Below are 16,795 nucleotides of genomic sequence, written 5' to 3' on the forward strand. Positions count from 1 at the left end.
TGTTTCAGCATTCAATCATTTTTTTCCCAATCTAATTGTTTATTTTTCTAATCATAATAATTGATCCAGCAACCCGCCGTCGCTCGAATTAATAATAATAATAATAATAATAATAATGTTTTGACTCTTGGCCCTGCTTGCCACAGTTAACACAGATACTACGCTATGATCACAGTCCAAAGGGTTACAACATTACGCGTGTCACATCATCTATAACGTGTGTTTATACCTGTGTTCGTCTATGACCGTCTAGCATTGTGATCGTCTAATTTATGAAAAATAACTCAAGTTGATTGTGCGGTCCGGTAGCAATGTTAACAACCTTGCAGAAGCAATAAGTAAAAACTCCAGTCGTTGATTTTCTTTCATAAATATCATATTAACAGAAACTATATAACTTCATAATTTTTAATATAATAACGCTGTACAAAGATAAGTGTATAGGTACTTGAAATTGAATCACTTCAAAGTCCACAGTTCAACACATATCGCATTATCTGCGACTGATAGCGCTTTCACCAGGATATACTGTCACCCACAATTCCGAATACAATTTTCGTATATCTCGATAATGGTGGAACAATAAACAGCCACAAATAAGTGAGTTTGTCTTCTTTTTTTTATTTTTAATGTTGTCAGCAACAGTCTGCTTATACGGGATAAGGGGGGAGGCTTTTTGTTGCATCGTGGGGGTCAATATAGATGTACTGAGTGCATATACATTTTTATATACGTTGTGTGCGTGTATATGTGTATTGGGGTGGAGAGGGCTCCCGTAAGCCGTGGTGAAGGCAACCTTTCTAGGAGAAGCAAATCTCTGATTTAAAAAACCATAAAGCGGAAGACCATTACCCGCATTAAGCTGGTCTGCAGTTTAATTTGTTGCTGGCTATCTTGCTCTTGCTTGTTGCTGGATCTCAACATTTTGAACCGAGAGAGAGACTTAGCTGTCGTACAAAGCTAAGACTCTGTAACATCATCTTTGTATAGATACTCCCTCAGTATTTGGGCTCATGGATTTTAAATGTCTGAGGGAGTGGCACTCGTCTGACAAGACGTTGCAATCATCATATACGTTTTTATATACGTGTCGCAATCATCTATATGATGTGTGCTAATCTCTGATCGTTTAGCATTGTGATTGTCTAAGAATATAAATATCTGTACAACAAAAAGGGCAAATAACACTTATTTGGGGTTGTAACATCGGGTCAAATCGGAAACACATCTGGTCCATCCTGGATCTCGTTTGACGAAAAGCTGCAATGGAATCTCTTCCGAAGAAAATGACAGACCTCGGATTTTATTTTCGGCAACTTTTATTTCTGATGTTCCCTAATTTGGAAAGCTGCCGCTGGTCCTAGACAAACGCATTCTTATCCCCTCTACTGGAAACCATCATTGTCCGACTCGAGTCATTCTCTCTCACTTCAAATCTCAAACTCCATCAACTCTCTTTCGTTTCCAATCTCTAACTCCAAATCATCGTATCTTTTCACTAAACTCTAACTAAAACGGCACAGTCACGTTGACACATCGGTTCTAGCCAGATCACTGAAGTTAAGCAACGTTGAACCTGGCCAATACCAGATGCGTGACCATTTCAGAAGGTGAGGCGTTGTATATATCACGAAGTAAAAATACCAGGTTAGGAAACTGACGCAGTCTATCCGTACATATATATATATATATATATATATATATATATATATATATATATATATACTAGCAAAAGTACATGTCGTTGACTGGGTTCAAAAACAGCCTACAGAAAATGGACTCTGATTTATGAAAGTATGATAGGTTATGAAAACGAAGGGTTGTAAAGAGATAGCTTCGAATTTGGGGGTATCAAGACCAAAGCAAAATATGATGAAAGTAAAAATAAAACAGATAAACCCCATAATTTAATATACCATACCTGTTCACAATGAAAAACTTATCACAATATTCTGTGGATCTATATTAAAAAACCTTGTTAAACTTTGTGACATATTTCCATTCTATGGAGGTCAGGTGCGAACGAAAATCCCATAACTTTATTATACCATATTTCTTCAAACTGAAACATAATTATCAAAGTATACTTACGCAGATAGATATGAAAAGTCTTTATTAAAGTTTGTGCCCTTTTCCATTCTATGGAGGCCAGGCGCGAACGCAGACCCCACAATTTTATTATACCATCCCTATTTAAGTTAAAACATACTTATCAAAGTATTCTTATGTACATCTATATCAAAAACACTTGTAAACATATTTTTTAAAATTTTTTATTTCCATACTTTGTGGACCAGGCGCGAACGCAGACCCCACAATTTTAATGAATTATCATTATGCCAGATCAAACATACTCATTCCTGTGTCTCGATACATTTTCTATCATTATATGTAATCAGTTTTCTAAAATAGTCAACCATATAGGAACCTATTCGTGACCAGACACACACACACAGACATTCAGCTTTATATTATAGATATATATAATAATTTTATGTGGAGTACAAATTTCCCTAATTTGAAAAGCTGCTGCTGATCCTAAACTAACGTATTCTGATCCTCCTCTACTTGGAGCCATCACCATCCGACTCGAGTCGCTTCCTCTCACTTCCGATCTCTAACTCGAAATAATCGTATCTTTTCACTAAACTCTAACTAAAGTCCACATCAATCTATAATGACCCCTACGTAAGAGTCAACAAACTCTAGAGATTAATCTATTTTAAATCATTGTTTACATTCTATATTCTTTACATGTTAACATATATATATATATATATATATATATATATATAATAACTCAACAGGTTCCATTTCACACATAACCCAATTCAAACATCTGTAAATCAGAAACCACAATTTTTATTTTTTTTTTTTTAAATTTTTTTTTTTACATTTTCACCCCAAACAAGGCACATTGCCACTTTGGTGTAGGGGGCTACTATCAGGGGCAACAACTACTGGGGCACTATGTAGGGATTTAGGCAGCAAGATGTCGGTTCACGTTACACTTGAACTTCTGCACGTCAGTACTGTTGGGGAAGCAGGGACCTGGAATGGAATTCCAGAGTCTAGCGGCTCTGGAGAAGAAACTATTGGAGTAAAAAGATCTTTTACATCTAGGGATCTCTACAGTGTGAGGGTGAGATTTAGCAGCCTGTCGGGTTTGTCGAGGGTGCTCACGTCGTGGGGGCACAAGTGATTGCAGTTCGTCAAAGCATTCACCACTAAAATACTTGTAGAAAAGGCAGAGGGATGCAACATTTCGTCGATGGGACAGAGGCTGAAGCTTAGATGCCAGTTCAGGGCCCATCAGGTTTGCGACTCTCTTTTGAACCCTGTCAAGGAGCGAGAGACTAGTAGCAGATACACCAGCCCAAATGTGACTGCAATACTCCATACATGGGCGAATGGTGGCCTTATAGAGGTACAGGATACTTTCGGGTGGTAGTAGTTTTCTAGCACGGTAGAGAGAGCCCACCTTTCTTGCAGCGGCCCTCAAATTAGTGAAATTTGTACTCCACATAAATTAGTTTTGAGCTGTAATTTCCTACATAACCCATGGAGATATAATTCATTGCACATGCAACATTCTAGCTAGATCAGACAATTAGAAATTGATCAGGGGCATTATTTATTGAACACCTCTCGTATACAGAACAGGTAACTTTGATTATATGGCCGCGTTGAAAGAATGGATGAGAATTTTTGTGGTAAATAGATGTAGAACAGTTGAGATAGCAAGTTTAGTTCACAGGGGGAAGGTAATAAAAACATGGGAGGAAATGATAAAGATGGATAAATAAAGACTTGGCCAGAGATAGGTTATTTTGGAAATCACTTTTTAAAAGCTGCCCAACATGAGAGTATTGCCAAGGCTGCTGCAAAGAAGGTGGGCTCTCTCTACTGTACTATAAAACTACTTACGCCTAAAAGTATCCTGTACCTCTATAAGACCACCATTCGTCCATGTACGGAGTACTGTTTTCACATTTGGGCTGGTGCATCTGCTACTTGTCTCTCACTCCTGGACAGGCTTCAAAAGAGAGTCACCAACTTGATAGGTCCTGAACTGTCATCTAAGCTTCAGCCTCTGTCCCATCGACAAAATATTGCATCTCTCTGCCTGTTCTACAAGTATTTTAATGGTAAATGCTCTGACGAACTACAAACACTTGTACCCCCTCGACGTGAATACCCCCGACAAACAGCTAAATCCCACGCCTTCACAGTAGAGATCCCTAGGTGTAAAAAAGAAATAGTTTCTTCTTCCTCAGAACTGCTAAACTTTGGAGCTCCCTTCTGGAATTCTGCTTTCCCAACTGTACTGACATGCAGAAGTTCAAGTATAATGTGAACAGACATCTTGCTGCTCATCTCCCTTCATAATATCCCTGCAATTTATGTCCCCAATAGTAGCCCCCTACTTCAAAGTGTAATGTGACTTGTTTGAGGTGCAAATTGAATTAAAAAAAAATAAATAAAAAAAATAAAACTATGAAGTTCCCCACTTGACAACAAATGCCGACCCTCAACATTGTTTCCGTGGTCTTCTTATTCTTCTTTGCCTTCATCTTTTGGCCATACCATCGTTTCTCACATTGGCAGCTGTCGAGGGGAGCATGCATGGGTTGACAAGTATAAAGAAATAAAACAAAACATAAACACTGCCGGTTTAACCTTTTATAAACTCGATCACGTGACTGAGAGCTGGCTTCTGATTGGACAAGCCAGGAAGGAAGCGTATTTCAAAATCTCCAGCCGTGAGAATTCACTCCTGCTTGTGTCCGTTGAAATTTCGTCCACTACAGAAGACCAAAAATGAACTGGAAGTACAAAGTTGAAAGAGATTTGATCGTAACAGGAAGAAACTGTGTGATACTATGAAGGTGACCCATGAGTCTCTAAGTGCTGAGGGGGGGGGATACAATAGATAGGAAATGTCATACAAATGTACAAAGAAATAGGAAGTAGCAAACAATGAATCTGTAGGTATTTTTAAATCAAGCTTTTTAGATTTGACAATGACAATAGAAACCTACAGATAAAACAGGGAAGGGCAGCTTCCGGCAGTTAGGGTTAGGGTGGGTCGATTTCAGATACCGACGCAGAGAAGACAGAGTTGACATCGAGCTGCCGGTTGCAATGGATGGGAGCTGGTAGCGATAACAGTTGAGAGCTGACAGTGAAACAGAGATTGAGATGAATTGCGACTGACAGACGAGCCTAGGCTCGGTAGTACACGACGGTTGGACTATAATTTCACACACACCCAGATTCCAACTGATATGTGAAGCATTGGCGTTATGTTTTTCGTGTTTGATTTCTTTTAATATTTCGACTTTGTGAACCCACACGTATTCCCATCGACAGCCGCCAGCGAGAAAATGACGATCCAGCTATAAGAAACACAGTGAACGAAAAATACCATGGCACACATGATGTTGGGGGTCGGCGGTTTGTTGGGGCCACACGTCTGGTCACAATTGGAGGAACGCTGCGGATCTGCCTTCAGATCAAAAACAGTGGTGACTGTCCCGTTCATCGTAAGATGTAAAAACTTCTTAGTCTATTACATTACCCCACGCGACAACATTGCCACCCCCAACATTGTTTCTGTAATTTTCTTCTCCTTCACCTTCTCTTCCAGCAGTGTCATCATCTCTCACACTGGTGGATGCTGAGATGATGCACACGGGTCCACAAGTATATAAAAAAAACTAAAACAAAACACAATAAATCCTAATGCATTCTGCAAATATCAGTTTCACTCTGGGTGTGGGTGTGACACCATTGACCCTCTACACACTAACGTTCACATCTACGTTGATGTCAGTTCATTTTGATCTCCTGCGTTCGTCTGTGTCGAACTCACAACTGTTGTCAACTGTCGCAAACTCAAAACTTTCCAAAAACCATAATAAACTGTCACAAAACTCACTGCCACTCCTAAAACTAACTCTACAATATATTCACTGATCTGTTGTTCCTAGTATCACCCCACATTGATTGACATCCAGACTAGAGTGGAATGGAACCGTAAATGGATGGTAACATTTAATGCTACTAAGACTAAGCTGCTTTCCTTTAACAATTACAAGACGCCTGTCCAACCACCGATATCCATGACAAATAACTCCCTACCTGAGAATTCTTCCTTCAACCTCCTCGGCCTAACATTCATGGGCAATATGAACTGGAGCAAATACATAGAGGACATTGCAAAGGCTGCTGCAAAGAAGGTGGGTTCCCTTTATCGTGCTAGAAGACTACTCCCACCTGAGAGTATCCTGTGCCTCTACACACTCAGGTCCACGTCTTAGTCGTCTTCGAGGCCGTGTTCATTAATCGGTTGATCAAGTCATTTCTGCATATACTCTGAGCCACAACTTACTTTCGCCTGTGTACAACTTGCAACTGTCTTCAACTCTAAAATGTCATCAACCGTTGCAAACCCAAAACTGTCCACAAAACGTTCCCAATTCTCATAAACTGTTGCAAAACTCACATCCACTCCTCAAAAACTACTTGTAAACTCTAAATATATCTTCCTTTATTGCCCAGCCCTTTGGGTCCTGTTTGTTTGCCTTGATTAACACTTCTATTCAGCTTCCTTTTGTGTTCCTGTTCACCTTGATTAACAATCCTATTCAGCTTCCTTTTGTGTTCCTGTTTGCCTTGATTAACACTTCTATTCAGCTTCCTTTTGTGTTCCTGTTCACCTTGATTAACAATCCTATTCAGCTTCCTTTTGTGTTCCTGTTTGCCTTGATTAACACTTCTATTCAGCTTCCTTTTGTGTTCCTGTTCACCTTGATTAACAATCCTATTCAGCTTCCTTTTGTGTTCCTGTTTGCCTTGATTAACACTTCTATTCAGCTTCCTTTTGTGTTCCTGTTCACCTTGATTAACAATCCTATTCAGTTTCCTTTTGTGTTCCTGTTCACCTTGATTAACAATTCTATTCAGTTTTCTTTTGTGTTCCTGTTCACCTTGATTAACAATCCTATTCAGCTTCCTTTTGTGTTCCTGTTCACCTTGATTAACAATCCTATTCAGCTTCCTTTTGTGTTCCTGTTTGCCTTGATTAACACTTCTATTCAACTTCCTTTTGTGTTCCTGTTCACCTTGATTAACAATCCTACTCAGTTTCCTTTTGTGTTCCTGTTCACCTTGATTAACAATCCTACTCAGTTTCCTTTTGTGTTCCTGTTCACCTTGATTAACAATCCTATTCAGTTTCCTTTTGTGTTCCTGTTCACCTTGATTAACAATTCTATTCAGCTTCCTTTTATGCTCCTATATGACGTTTACCTTTCTTCTGCTGACAAACCTATTTTCACTTTGTTGTTATAAAAATTCTTTTCCTTTACTTTATTTTTACTCCCCAACACTTGTGGGGAGAGGGGGGGGGTCGATAGTATCACAATTAAACTGATGATGATGATGGTGGTGGTGGTATTGATGATTAAGAATATACATTAATACTTACAATTGAAAAGCTTCCCGTGCAAATTCTGCCTTCATAAATATTTCTCCATCACCGACTTCCATCATTTTGATGCCCTCACGAAATGGACCCTGAATGGACTATAAAAAAAAAAAAAAACAAGAACGGATATATATTATTTTAATTGGAATTCATTATTGAGATGAGTATTATTTATTAATTTATTTATTGCGGACGATTATCCTCATTTTTATTAGTTGTTGTTTCACGACGTTTCGGCCAACTATTCCTCTGGCCTTTGTCAGGCGGTAACCGCGACGGGGTAGGTACTCTGGATCTCCTGACTGCATCCACTGTAATTACTGCCTTACTGTAGTTGTTGCCGTCTTACCACATTTTTGGCCAAGTAAGCCTCTGTACAGCTTTTGGTAGGATTGAAACTGCTATCTTCAGACAATTCTCACTTGGAACCGTAGAAATTCAACGTCTCTATCAACTGCGCCACGGGCACCGCAGGGCGATCAAGGTTGAATTTTTTGGTCTTATAAATTTATGTTTATTTTATTATCTGATCTTCCACGATTGGATCCGTACCAAATGGTATATATTATTTAATTGGAATTCATTACTGAGATGAGTATTATTTATTAGATGAGGATAATAGTCTGCAATAAATACAAATTAATGATGCAAGGTGCTTGTTTAACAATAAAAATGTTATTTCAAATTTAAGTGTTAAATCTAAAATGAAAGGGGAAAGAGTAGGATATTAAGACTTTCATCATCCAATGTATTGTCTATTGTTTTTTCACTGGTCGCCATTCTTAACATAGGGAGGGGGTGTTTTGTATTGTTTGGAGCATACGTCAAGTGTCTTACGCGACAAAAAAAAAACGACAGCCACTTTAAAGTACTGGTAAATTTTTACGATGTGCCTCGGCGTATTACAAACACTCCAACTTCCCAATGTTAAGAACGGCTTTCGGAATAAACACCCCACCCCCAACCTCGAAAGTTGTTCTTAACACAGGGAGGTTGGGGGGGGGGGGATTCTGAAAGCCGTTCTTAACATGGGGTGGTTGGGGGTGTTTATACTACTCGGGCAGGTCGTAAAAAAATTCCAAAGTATTAGATAAAACATGGACATATGGAGGTCAATATCATAAAAATTACTTGCCAGCGTCCACAACGTCCACTGGAGTGACTATGTCACCAATGTTGAGGTCATCGAGCGGGCGGAAATCACCAGCATCGAGGCCATGCTGCTGAAGTCACAGCTATGCTGGATCGGGCACATCTCCAGAATGGAGAATCATCGCCTGCCCAAGATAGTCCTATATGGCGAACTCTCTAATCGACGTCATGACAGAGGGGCGCCGAAGAAAAGATATAAAGACTCTCTGAAGAAGTCCCTCGGGGACTGCCACATTGACCACCTCCTGTGGTCTACTCTCGCTGCTGACCGTGTTACCTGGCAACGTACTGTCCACCAGGCTGTCGCCTCCCTTGAGATTTCCCGCACAGAGAATCTGAGAGAGAAGTGCTGCAGGAGAAAGATTTTGGGAATCCTCAGCAGCCACACCTGACGTGACTTTTGACTGTTATCGCTGTGGCCGAACCTGCTTGTCCCGTATCAGGCTCGTCAGCCACAAGCATGCCTGTAGTTGATGTGGAAAACCCCTTCATAGAATCTTCGTTTGCGAAGTACTGCTAAGAGAAGACTTGCCGGCGACAAATTTAGCTGTGATATTCGTTCATACTGTACCTGAATACTCCTAAAAAGCAACTTTTTAAAAGTAAGTCTTGATTTGGTCCTCTAGTCCACAATGACCAAGATTGGCACTTACGGCGATAAACAAAAAGAAAAACTTTTATCGTGTACCTACTTGTCACGGAATGAAGATGGCATGTTCCAAATATCATAAAACTTGATCAAGTTTTATTTATTTTTGAAAAAACAAATTTGCCGTTTTTTACAGATAAGTGAAGGCCAAAGTCCTTTTAATATTTTTCAAATGACCTTTCTTAAAATAATGTTTTCATTATTTTAAAATTTTATTTTCTGAAAATTACAAAAATTAAAAATACACATTATGTTAATAAATTATTGCTTGGTTTTAAATTGTACGTTTTGGTTGTCTTTCTAACATTGTCCGAAAACGAGAATCGTTTTCGGCATTAGAAAATAGACAAGCAATTTTTTCGATTCTGATACCAATAGAATTCTAATATGCCCAAAAGTTCAGATTCCGGATTCCAATTAATCATATCTATCTATCTGGTTAGGCTTCTTGCCTAGACCAATGTGACTCTCTCTCACATAAGGGGTCTTAAAGCTGTTTGTGAGTGTTTGTAAATTATTATGTATTTAAAAAAAATTTATGTTTTATCATTGAATTAAATAAATGTTATATAACGAGCAAGCACGATCTATGTATAAAATCATCCGCTTTTTTCAATGTGTACGAATGTATACATTTGTTTTCAATAACAGAAACGAAGATTCATTTAGTTGATATAAATACAGACTGCACTTTATTTTGACAATTTGAGCTTGCAGTTATGGAGAGAGGGATGGGCTGGTGGGTTGTAGCAAAAAAAAAAAAAAAAAAAAAAAAAAAAAAAAATTTGAAATGAAAGTCGGTTACCAGTCTTCAATTCCTTCATGGACGCAGTTCCCCGCCCCCGTATTGACACGGATTAAAACTTGATTTTCTAGAATAAAAATAAAAGCCAAATTACATGATTTTCGGGTAATCTCCAAAAATACCGTTAGGGCTTACAACATGGCCGCCAGAAGAGTCACGTGATCCGGTTGATCCAAAACATGAATCGCCGTATTACGAAACCGGAAAACGCAAATTTAAAGCAAACTTTGACAAACAAGCATAATAATTAAGTACAAAAACAGTTTTTCAATATCATAATAATAAATAATTTATTTAGAATGGTCATTTAATTTTTTGTTGAGAAACAATCACAGTTTGTTTGTTTTTAAAAACAATGTTTACAAAATGTCTACGAACGTGCGTAGACATTTTGTAAACATTGTTTTTAAAAAATAAAAAATAATACTTCTATTATGTTTTAAACGACTGTAATAGTTTATTTTGGAAGTATATTTCATAAAGAAAATTGACAACCCACTTTAAAAACAGAAATTACGAGTTTTATATATTTTATTCGCAGTTTTTTGTTGGGGGTGTCAAAAATTCCGCCTAAAATTCTGATACACCTAGTCGACCACTTGTTTGTTCTGAATAAAATACTTTTTATAAACACTGTTTTAACTAAAAACAACCTAAGATTGTTTCTCAAAGTTTGCCTATTTTTATAACAACATTATATCAACAAAAAATTAAATACAAACAAATTGTGATTGTTTGTCAAAGTTTGCCTTCAAGGCTGCGTTTTCCATTTGCACGATTCATGTTTTGGATCAACCGGATCACGTGACTCTTCTGGCGGCCATGTTGTAAGCCCTAACGGTATTTTTGGAGATTACCGATTTTCGGAGTATTTCATCTTCCTTCCGTGACTGGTACGTACATCATAGAGACATTTCTATATTTACTTTACTTTTAATTGTTGTTGTAAGTACCAATCTGAATAAGCACAAGGACGGATCCTTAGTATAAGTCATGGGAGATAAACCAGTTTGTCATACTGAATTGGTCGCACAACTCTTCCACATTAAAACATACAATAAATTCTATTTAAATTATTTTTCTACGTTTTGTGCTTGTTAAGATAGAGTTAACAGATCGATTTTTTTTTGTGGTTTTAAGCAAAAGTAACAGTACTTACTTGTCATGTCGAAAATAGTAATATAGCCTAAAATTAGGAAAATTCATCGAATAGAAACTTATTTTACGAAAAATTGCATTTTCCCTAGATATGAAAGCCTTGAAGATTGCGCATACAGAGGACATACTTATCTCTCTTTTCGCCACTGGCTGACATATATTTTTAGCCTTATAGAGATAGATTTCTTTCCTTTTTTTTTTACTCTAAAAACACAAAAGCAGTTGTTCTACTCGATGAATGTTCATAAGTTTTGGATACATTACTATTTTCGACATGACAAGTAAGTACTGTTGTTTTGCTTAAACCTCATATATTAAAAAAAAAAATTGGCAAAAAATTATGGTTCCATGCAAGAGCGTAAAATAGGCCAAATTTGGCCTAAAAAAAGTCAACCTGGCAAGCCTTAGAAAGGCAAAATTTTCAAAACAAGATAGCGGCCTCGATTGTCGTACATTTAGTCTAATAAAAAATGTTGAAAAAAATAATAAAAATTAATTTTTTTCGGGTTTTATTTCAGCTTTAGGGTCCAATAATGTGTTCTATATAAAAAAAAATAAATAATTTTTAGGAATTTTTGTCTGTTAAATAATTCAGGTGCTAGTGCAGAGAGTGATCCGCGCTATTTTTTAAATCGTATTTCCAAGTTTAATTAAAGTTTTATGATATGTTTTTTGGGTTTGTATTACTGTACACATAGATTCGAAAAAGTTGTCAAAAAACAAATATATAACAAATAAATGTTATCAAAGGTAAGATAAGTTACTTTTCTTTCAAACTGGATATAATTTTCGTGTTTTTATTCAATGTAACATGTTAATTCAGCTCGAAAAACATACAGTGTTTACCGATGTATTGGAAAATTCAAAATGGCGCCCGACTTTCTCTTTAACACAGTAAGTTTGGGAAAAGGTGTTTTAATAATAAACTAGACAAAATACTATTAAAAACCCACCGAATATATGTCAACCTATGTCACGGTAACATATATTGAGCGAGTTTCTAACAGTATTTTGTCTAGTTTTATATTTATAGCACCTTTTCCCAAACTTACCGTGTTAAAGAGAGAGTCGGGTGCCATTTTGAGTTTTCCAATATATCGGTAAACACAGTATGTTTTTCGAGCTAAATAAAAATGTTACATGAAATAAAAACACTGAAAACATATCCAGTTAGGTAGAAACGTAACTTATCTTGCCTTTGATAACATTTATTTGTTATATATTTGTTTTTTGACAACTTTTTCGAATCTATATGTACAGTAATACAAACCCGTTTTTTTTTTAAATAATAACGTTATTATTTGCGTCCGGATCACTCTCTGCACTAGTACCATAATTTACGCCGCTGAAATATACATTTGCCCCAAAATTGATCTGTTGAAAGCACTGAGGTTTCGCAAGCGTTGGAATTTGTACTAATTTCGCCATGACACATAAGTACACATTTAATGCAGTGGTTTAAAAGGTCATAAACGCAAACAAGCCTCTTTATTTGTTACATATTTGTTTTTCACCACTTTTTTGTTTAGTTCGTGTAATATTTTGTTTCGATCAAACAGTTACAGTTGTTGGCATTTTTTGTTAAATTACGTTTTATTTTTTAAAAATAAGTTACAAACCTTAAGAATGTGCAAGGTTGTAGTGGATCGGGTTACTTTCTTGTCAAGAATATAGTCAAGTAACCAAGGACTCGATGGATAAATATACTTCGACATTGCGTTATTTACGGCACAACAATCTTTTTTGTTTTTCAAACAGCCGCCATTGTGATTGCACAGCGGTTAAGTTTCGGCGTCAGTTTCGTATTAATAAATGTACGGATTAGAAATAAAATGTATATTTTATATGACAACAATCACATCTTGTGAGTTTTATTACTTATTTTTATATTTTTATTAATTACTTTCATAATTATTAAATAATCTTATGAATATTGAATAACTTAGATAAATATGCTAAAGTTTTACGAAACTAACGATATTATTTAGTTGTAGAATGCTACAGTTTCGTATTTATAAATAGACTGATTTTAAAAAATAAATCTAATAATTTTTATTAATTATTTTTATGCTTTTATTAATCGCTTTCATAATCAGTAAATAATATATTGATACATTATGCGAAACATTTACGAAACTATTATTACATTTACGAAACTAACGATATCATTTTGCTGCAGAGTGCTACATGTAAAACCAGGAACGCCAAATTTTGCTAATCTGGCCTTTTTTTTTTTTTTTTTTTTTTTTTTTTTTGACCGTCAAAGATTGCATTTGGTCTTTTGGAAAAATTTGCCTTAAATTTTATATTCTTCTGATTTTTTTTTTAAATAGAAATCGCATGAGACAAGCCATGAAGCTATTTGATGTAAGGAGCTAACAAAAACGAGAGATGATTATTGCAAAGACAGAAGATGCCTATTGACTTAAGTCTTGAAAAGAAAAACAGTGAGCAGGAAGAGAGTTCTACAAGCAGAACAAATCTTTGGCAAAGACATGTAGCAGCCGACATTCGCTACATCACAGGCAGGAGCTACTTCTCATGATTCGAGATTTGAAATCCATTTTCTCCCTGGCTTGTGTAATCACAAGCCAGCTCTCTATCACATGACAGAGTGTCGGAAATTTATCCTCTTTCAGATAAATTTGATGCGAAAATAACAGCATGCAGAAAAAAATAAAAGGACAAAATAAAAAAGGGGAGGTAAAGAATAAAATAGAAAGGGCTTGTTTTAAAACGGAGAAGAGATTTTATTTACAAAAAGTTGCAAATTTTTCCCTTTGTAGGCATTAAATATAAAAACAAAGAACGCCAAAGTAACAAAATATAATACAAAAAAATGCTGGGTTTTATATTGAAAATGTCGTATCAACGAACGAATACAATATTATAATTAAATAGGAGTACTTCCTAATTACTCTCTGCAATAAATTTAAGGAACATACTTACAAAGAGATGGCAGTTAGCACATGTGCCCTTTTTTTCTCAATTTAAAGTCCTTTAAAATTACTCTCCTTCCAAATACGTGCAAACCATAGCCACGTAAATGAAGTTTTCAGAAGTTTGCCTCGTCGCGTCCCAGTGTTCTGTTGCCGGGTTATACTTCTTTGAAGGAGGGCTCGGGAAGTTCCATAACTGTGCCAGGCAATGAATCCACGTCCACTCTCCAAGCCGTCGGAATTCAAAAGAGGCTGATTTTCGCGCTGGGCTCGTGACGTCATCAAGGAGCTAACATTGTCCTTTTCTTCAAATTAAAGGGAGTTTCATACGAACCCAAAATATAAAAAATTAAGATCAATAAAAAATACAAATTAGAGAAAATCAAATACAAGAACCAGAATAAAAATATAATAAATGCATACAGGGGGATGCACAATTATTGGTACAAAAAATTCCAACAACCCTTAATCCTCTTTCTTGCTGCTTTGCCCAGAAGCACTGAGTACTACAAGCTAATATTTGTTTCCATGTCATGCTAAAGAACATACACTCACACACACACACACACACACACACACACACACACACACACCTCACACCTACTCTTTCTGACCATGAGACACTAACCCTTTGCCCCCGTCTCTACTATCGGATGCACGCTCCTACATACGTAAACACACTGAAGTCTTTGCGCTTTTTTCTCCTTTAATTAGCTTCCTTTGTTCCAGCGACTACTAGCTATAAATGCATGTGGACTGAGCTGTTCTCTCCTCAACAAATCTATCTTTTTTTATGTTATTACATTTCCACCCCAAACAAGGCACATAGCCACTTCGTTGTATGGGGCTACTATCAGGGACATAGGCATCAGGGGTACTGTGTAGGGAGTTGGGCAGCAAGATGTCGGTTCACATTGCACTTGAACTTCTGCATGTCAGTACAATTGGGGAAGCAGAGACCCGGAAGGGAATTCCAAAGTCTAGCTGTCCTGGGGAAGAAACTACTGGAGTAGAAGGCTTTCTTACATCTAGGGATCTCTACTGTGAAGGGGTGGGATTTAGCTGCTTGTCGGGTTTGTTGGGGGTATTTACATCAAGGGGGCACAAGTGCTTGCAGTTTGTTAGAGCATTCACTTGTAGAACAGGCAGAGGGATGCAACATTTCGTCGATGGGACAGAGGCTGAAGCTTAGATGACAGTTCAGGATCTATCAGATTGGCGACTCTCTTTTGAACCTTGTCTAGGAGCGAGAGACTAGTGGCAGATGCACCATCCCGAATATGACAACAATACTCCATACATGGGCGAATGGTGGCCTTATAGAGGTATAGGATACTTTCAGGCGTTAGTAGCTTTCTAGTATGGAAAACCTACTTTCTTCACAGCAGTCCTGGCGATACTCTGAATGTAATTGTTCCAACTCATGTTTTCTAAGAGCGTTAGGCCGAGGAGTTTAAAAGATGTACTTTTAGATTACGAATCATTGGCCATTGCTATTGGTGGTAGAGAAGGTTTCTTGTAATTATTGAAGGAAACGAGTTTAGTCTTGGCAGCATTGAATGTGACCATCCATTTATGTCCCCATTCCACTACAGATCAGAGGTCATCCTCTAGTGTTTCTGCCATTTCTTTAGACGACAACACTTCAACCTACTAACCCATTTCTTTCTTCTACCAATGCTACTAACGAAGATAACAAAGAAAGTTGATAAAATGAGACTCCTTTTCGTTGTCTTCATTATTAACCAAAGATTACGTCCTGCGGCTTTTGAAAGATGATGGATTAAGACAATGACCTTGTGCACACGAAGAGCAGCCAAGTTAGAGTACATGTTCACAATAGAAAGAAAGAGTGAGAGAAATCTTGCTCTGACTGAGGCAAAATGAAACAAGAAGGGTAAACATTAATTCAAGTCTGTTGCCAATATCGCTGGAAAGATGGTTGGATCCTTCTACCGCTCCAAAAGATATCTCACTACTGATGCAATTCTCTATCTATATAAAAGCCAAGTACGTCCAAAGATGGAATACTGCTGCCATATCTGGGCAGGAGCTGCTAAAAACAGCCTATCATGCCTTGACAGAGTACAAAATAGACTTCGTGGCTTAGTGGGGGATGCCCTTTTCTCTTCCCTGCAACCTCTCTCCCACAGAAGAGACGTTGCGAGCCTATCCTTGTTTTATCGTTATTTCCATGGCAGGTGCTCTTCTGAACTCCAATCTCTGGTCCCCCCCTCGCCAATCTTTCACGAAAAACACCCGTCTAGCTGAATGCCCTGTCAAAAATTTTCCTCACTCTTTATCTGTGCCTAAATCAAAACGTAGGCTCCATGAACAAAGCTTCTTTCTTAGAAGTGCACGCCTGTGGAACTCTGTTCCATCTGCCTGCTTCCCACCTGACTACAACCTGGATGTCTTCAAGTCCAACGTAAACAAATTCCTAATGAACCACCACCTCAAGTAAACACTTCAATAAATCTCCACACTAACGTACTGTACTTGCAATAACCCTTATCCCTGAGTGGCTTCCGGGCCTTGATAAGTGGCGACCACCGTGTAAAAAAAAAAAAAAAATTCTCCCTGATCTGGTACTTCCCGCT

The 16,795-nt window shown here is 37.4% G+C and overlaps 1 protein-coding gene across 2 annotated transcripts in view; it reads right to left on the reverse strand.

Moving 5' to 3' along the window:
* The window catches only part of LOC145268848 (uncharacterized), a 48,923-nt gene extending 35,878 nt beyond the window's left edge, over nt 1–13,045 (reverse strand). Inside the window, exons 1-3 of one of the 2 annotated variants that reach the window (XM_080124523.1) lie at nt 12,876–13,032; nt 10,099–10,165; nt 7,493–7,590 (exon numbers count right to left, since the gene is read on the reverse strand). In XM_080124523.1, the coding sequence (XP_079980649.1) occupies nt 7,493–7,557 (65 nt within the window). In that variant the 5' untranslated portion in view covers nt 7,558–7,590; nt 10,099–10,165; nt 12,876–13,032. Of the gene's footprint in view, nt 1–7,492; nt 7,591–10,098; nt 10,166–12,875 lie in introns of both variants that reach the window. The other variant, XM_080124522.1, reaches the window with a different exon arrangement.
* Between the last annotated feature and the right edge of the window lie 3,750 nt (nt 13,046–16,795).

The sequence above is a fragment of the Euprymna scolopes genome, chromosome 44, assembly GCF_053919585.1.
Source record: "Euprymna scolopes isolate OS-2025 chromosome 44, ASM5391958v1, whole genome shotgun sequence".
Classification (NCBI taxonomy): domain Eukaryota; kingdom Metazoa; phylum Mollusca; class Cephalopoda; order Sepiida; family Sepiolidae; genus Euprymna; species Euprymna scolopes.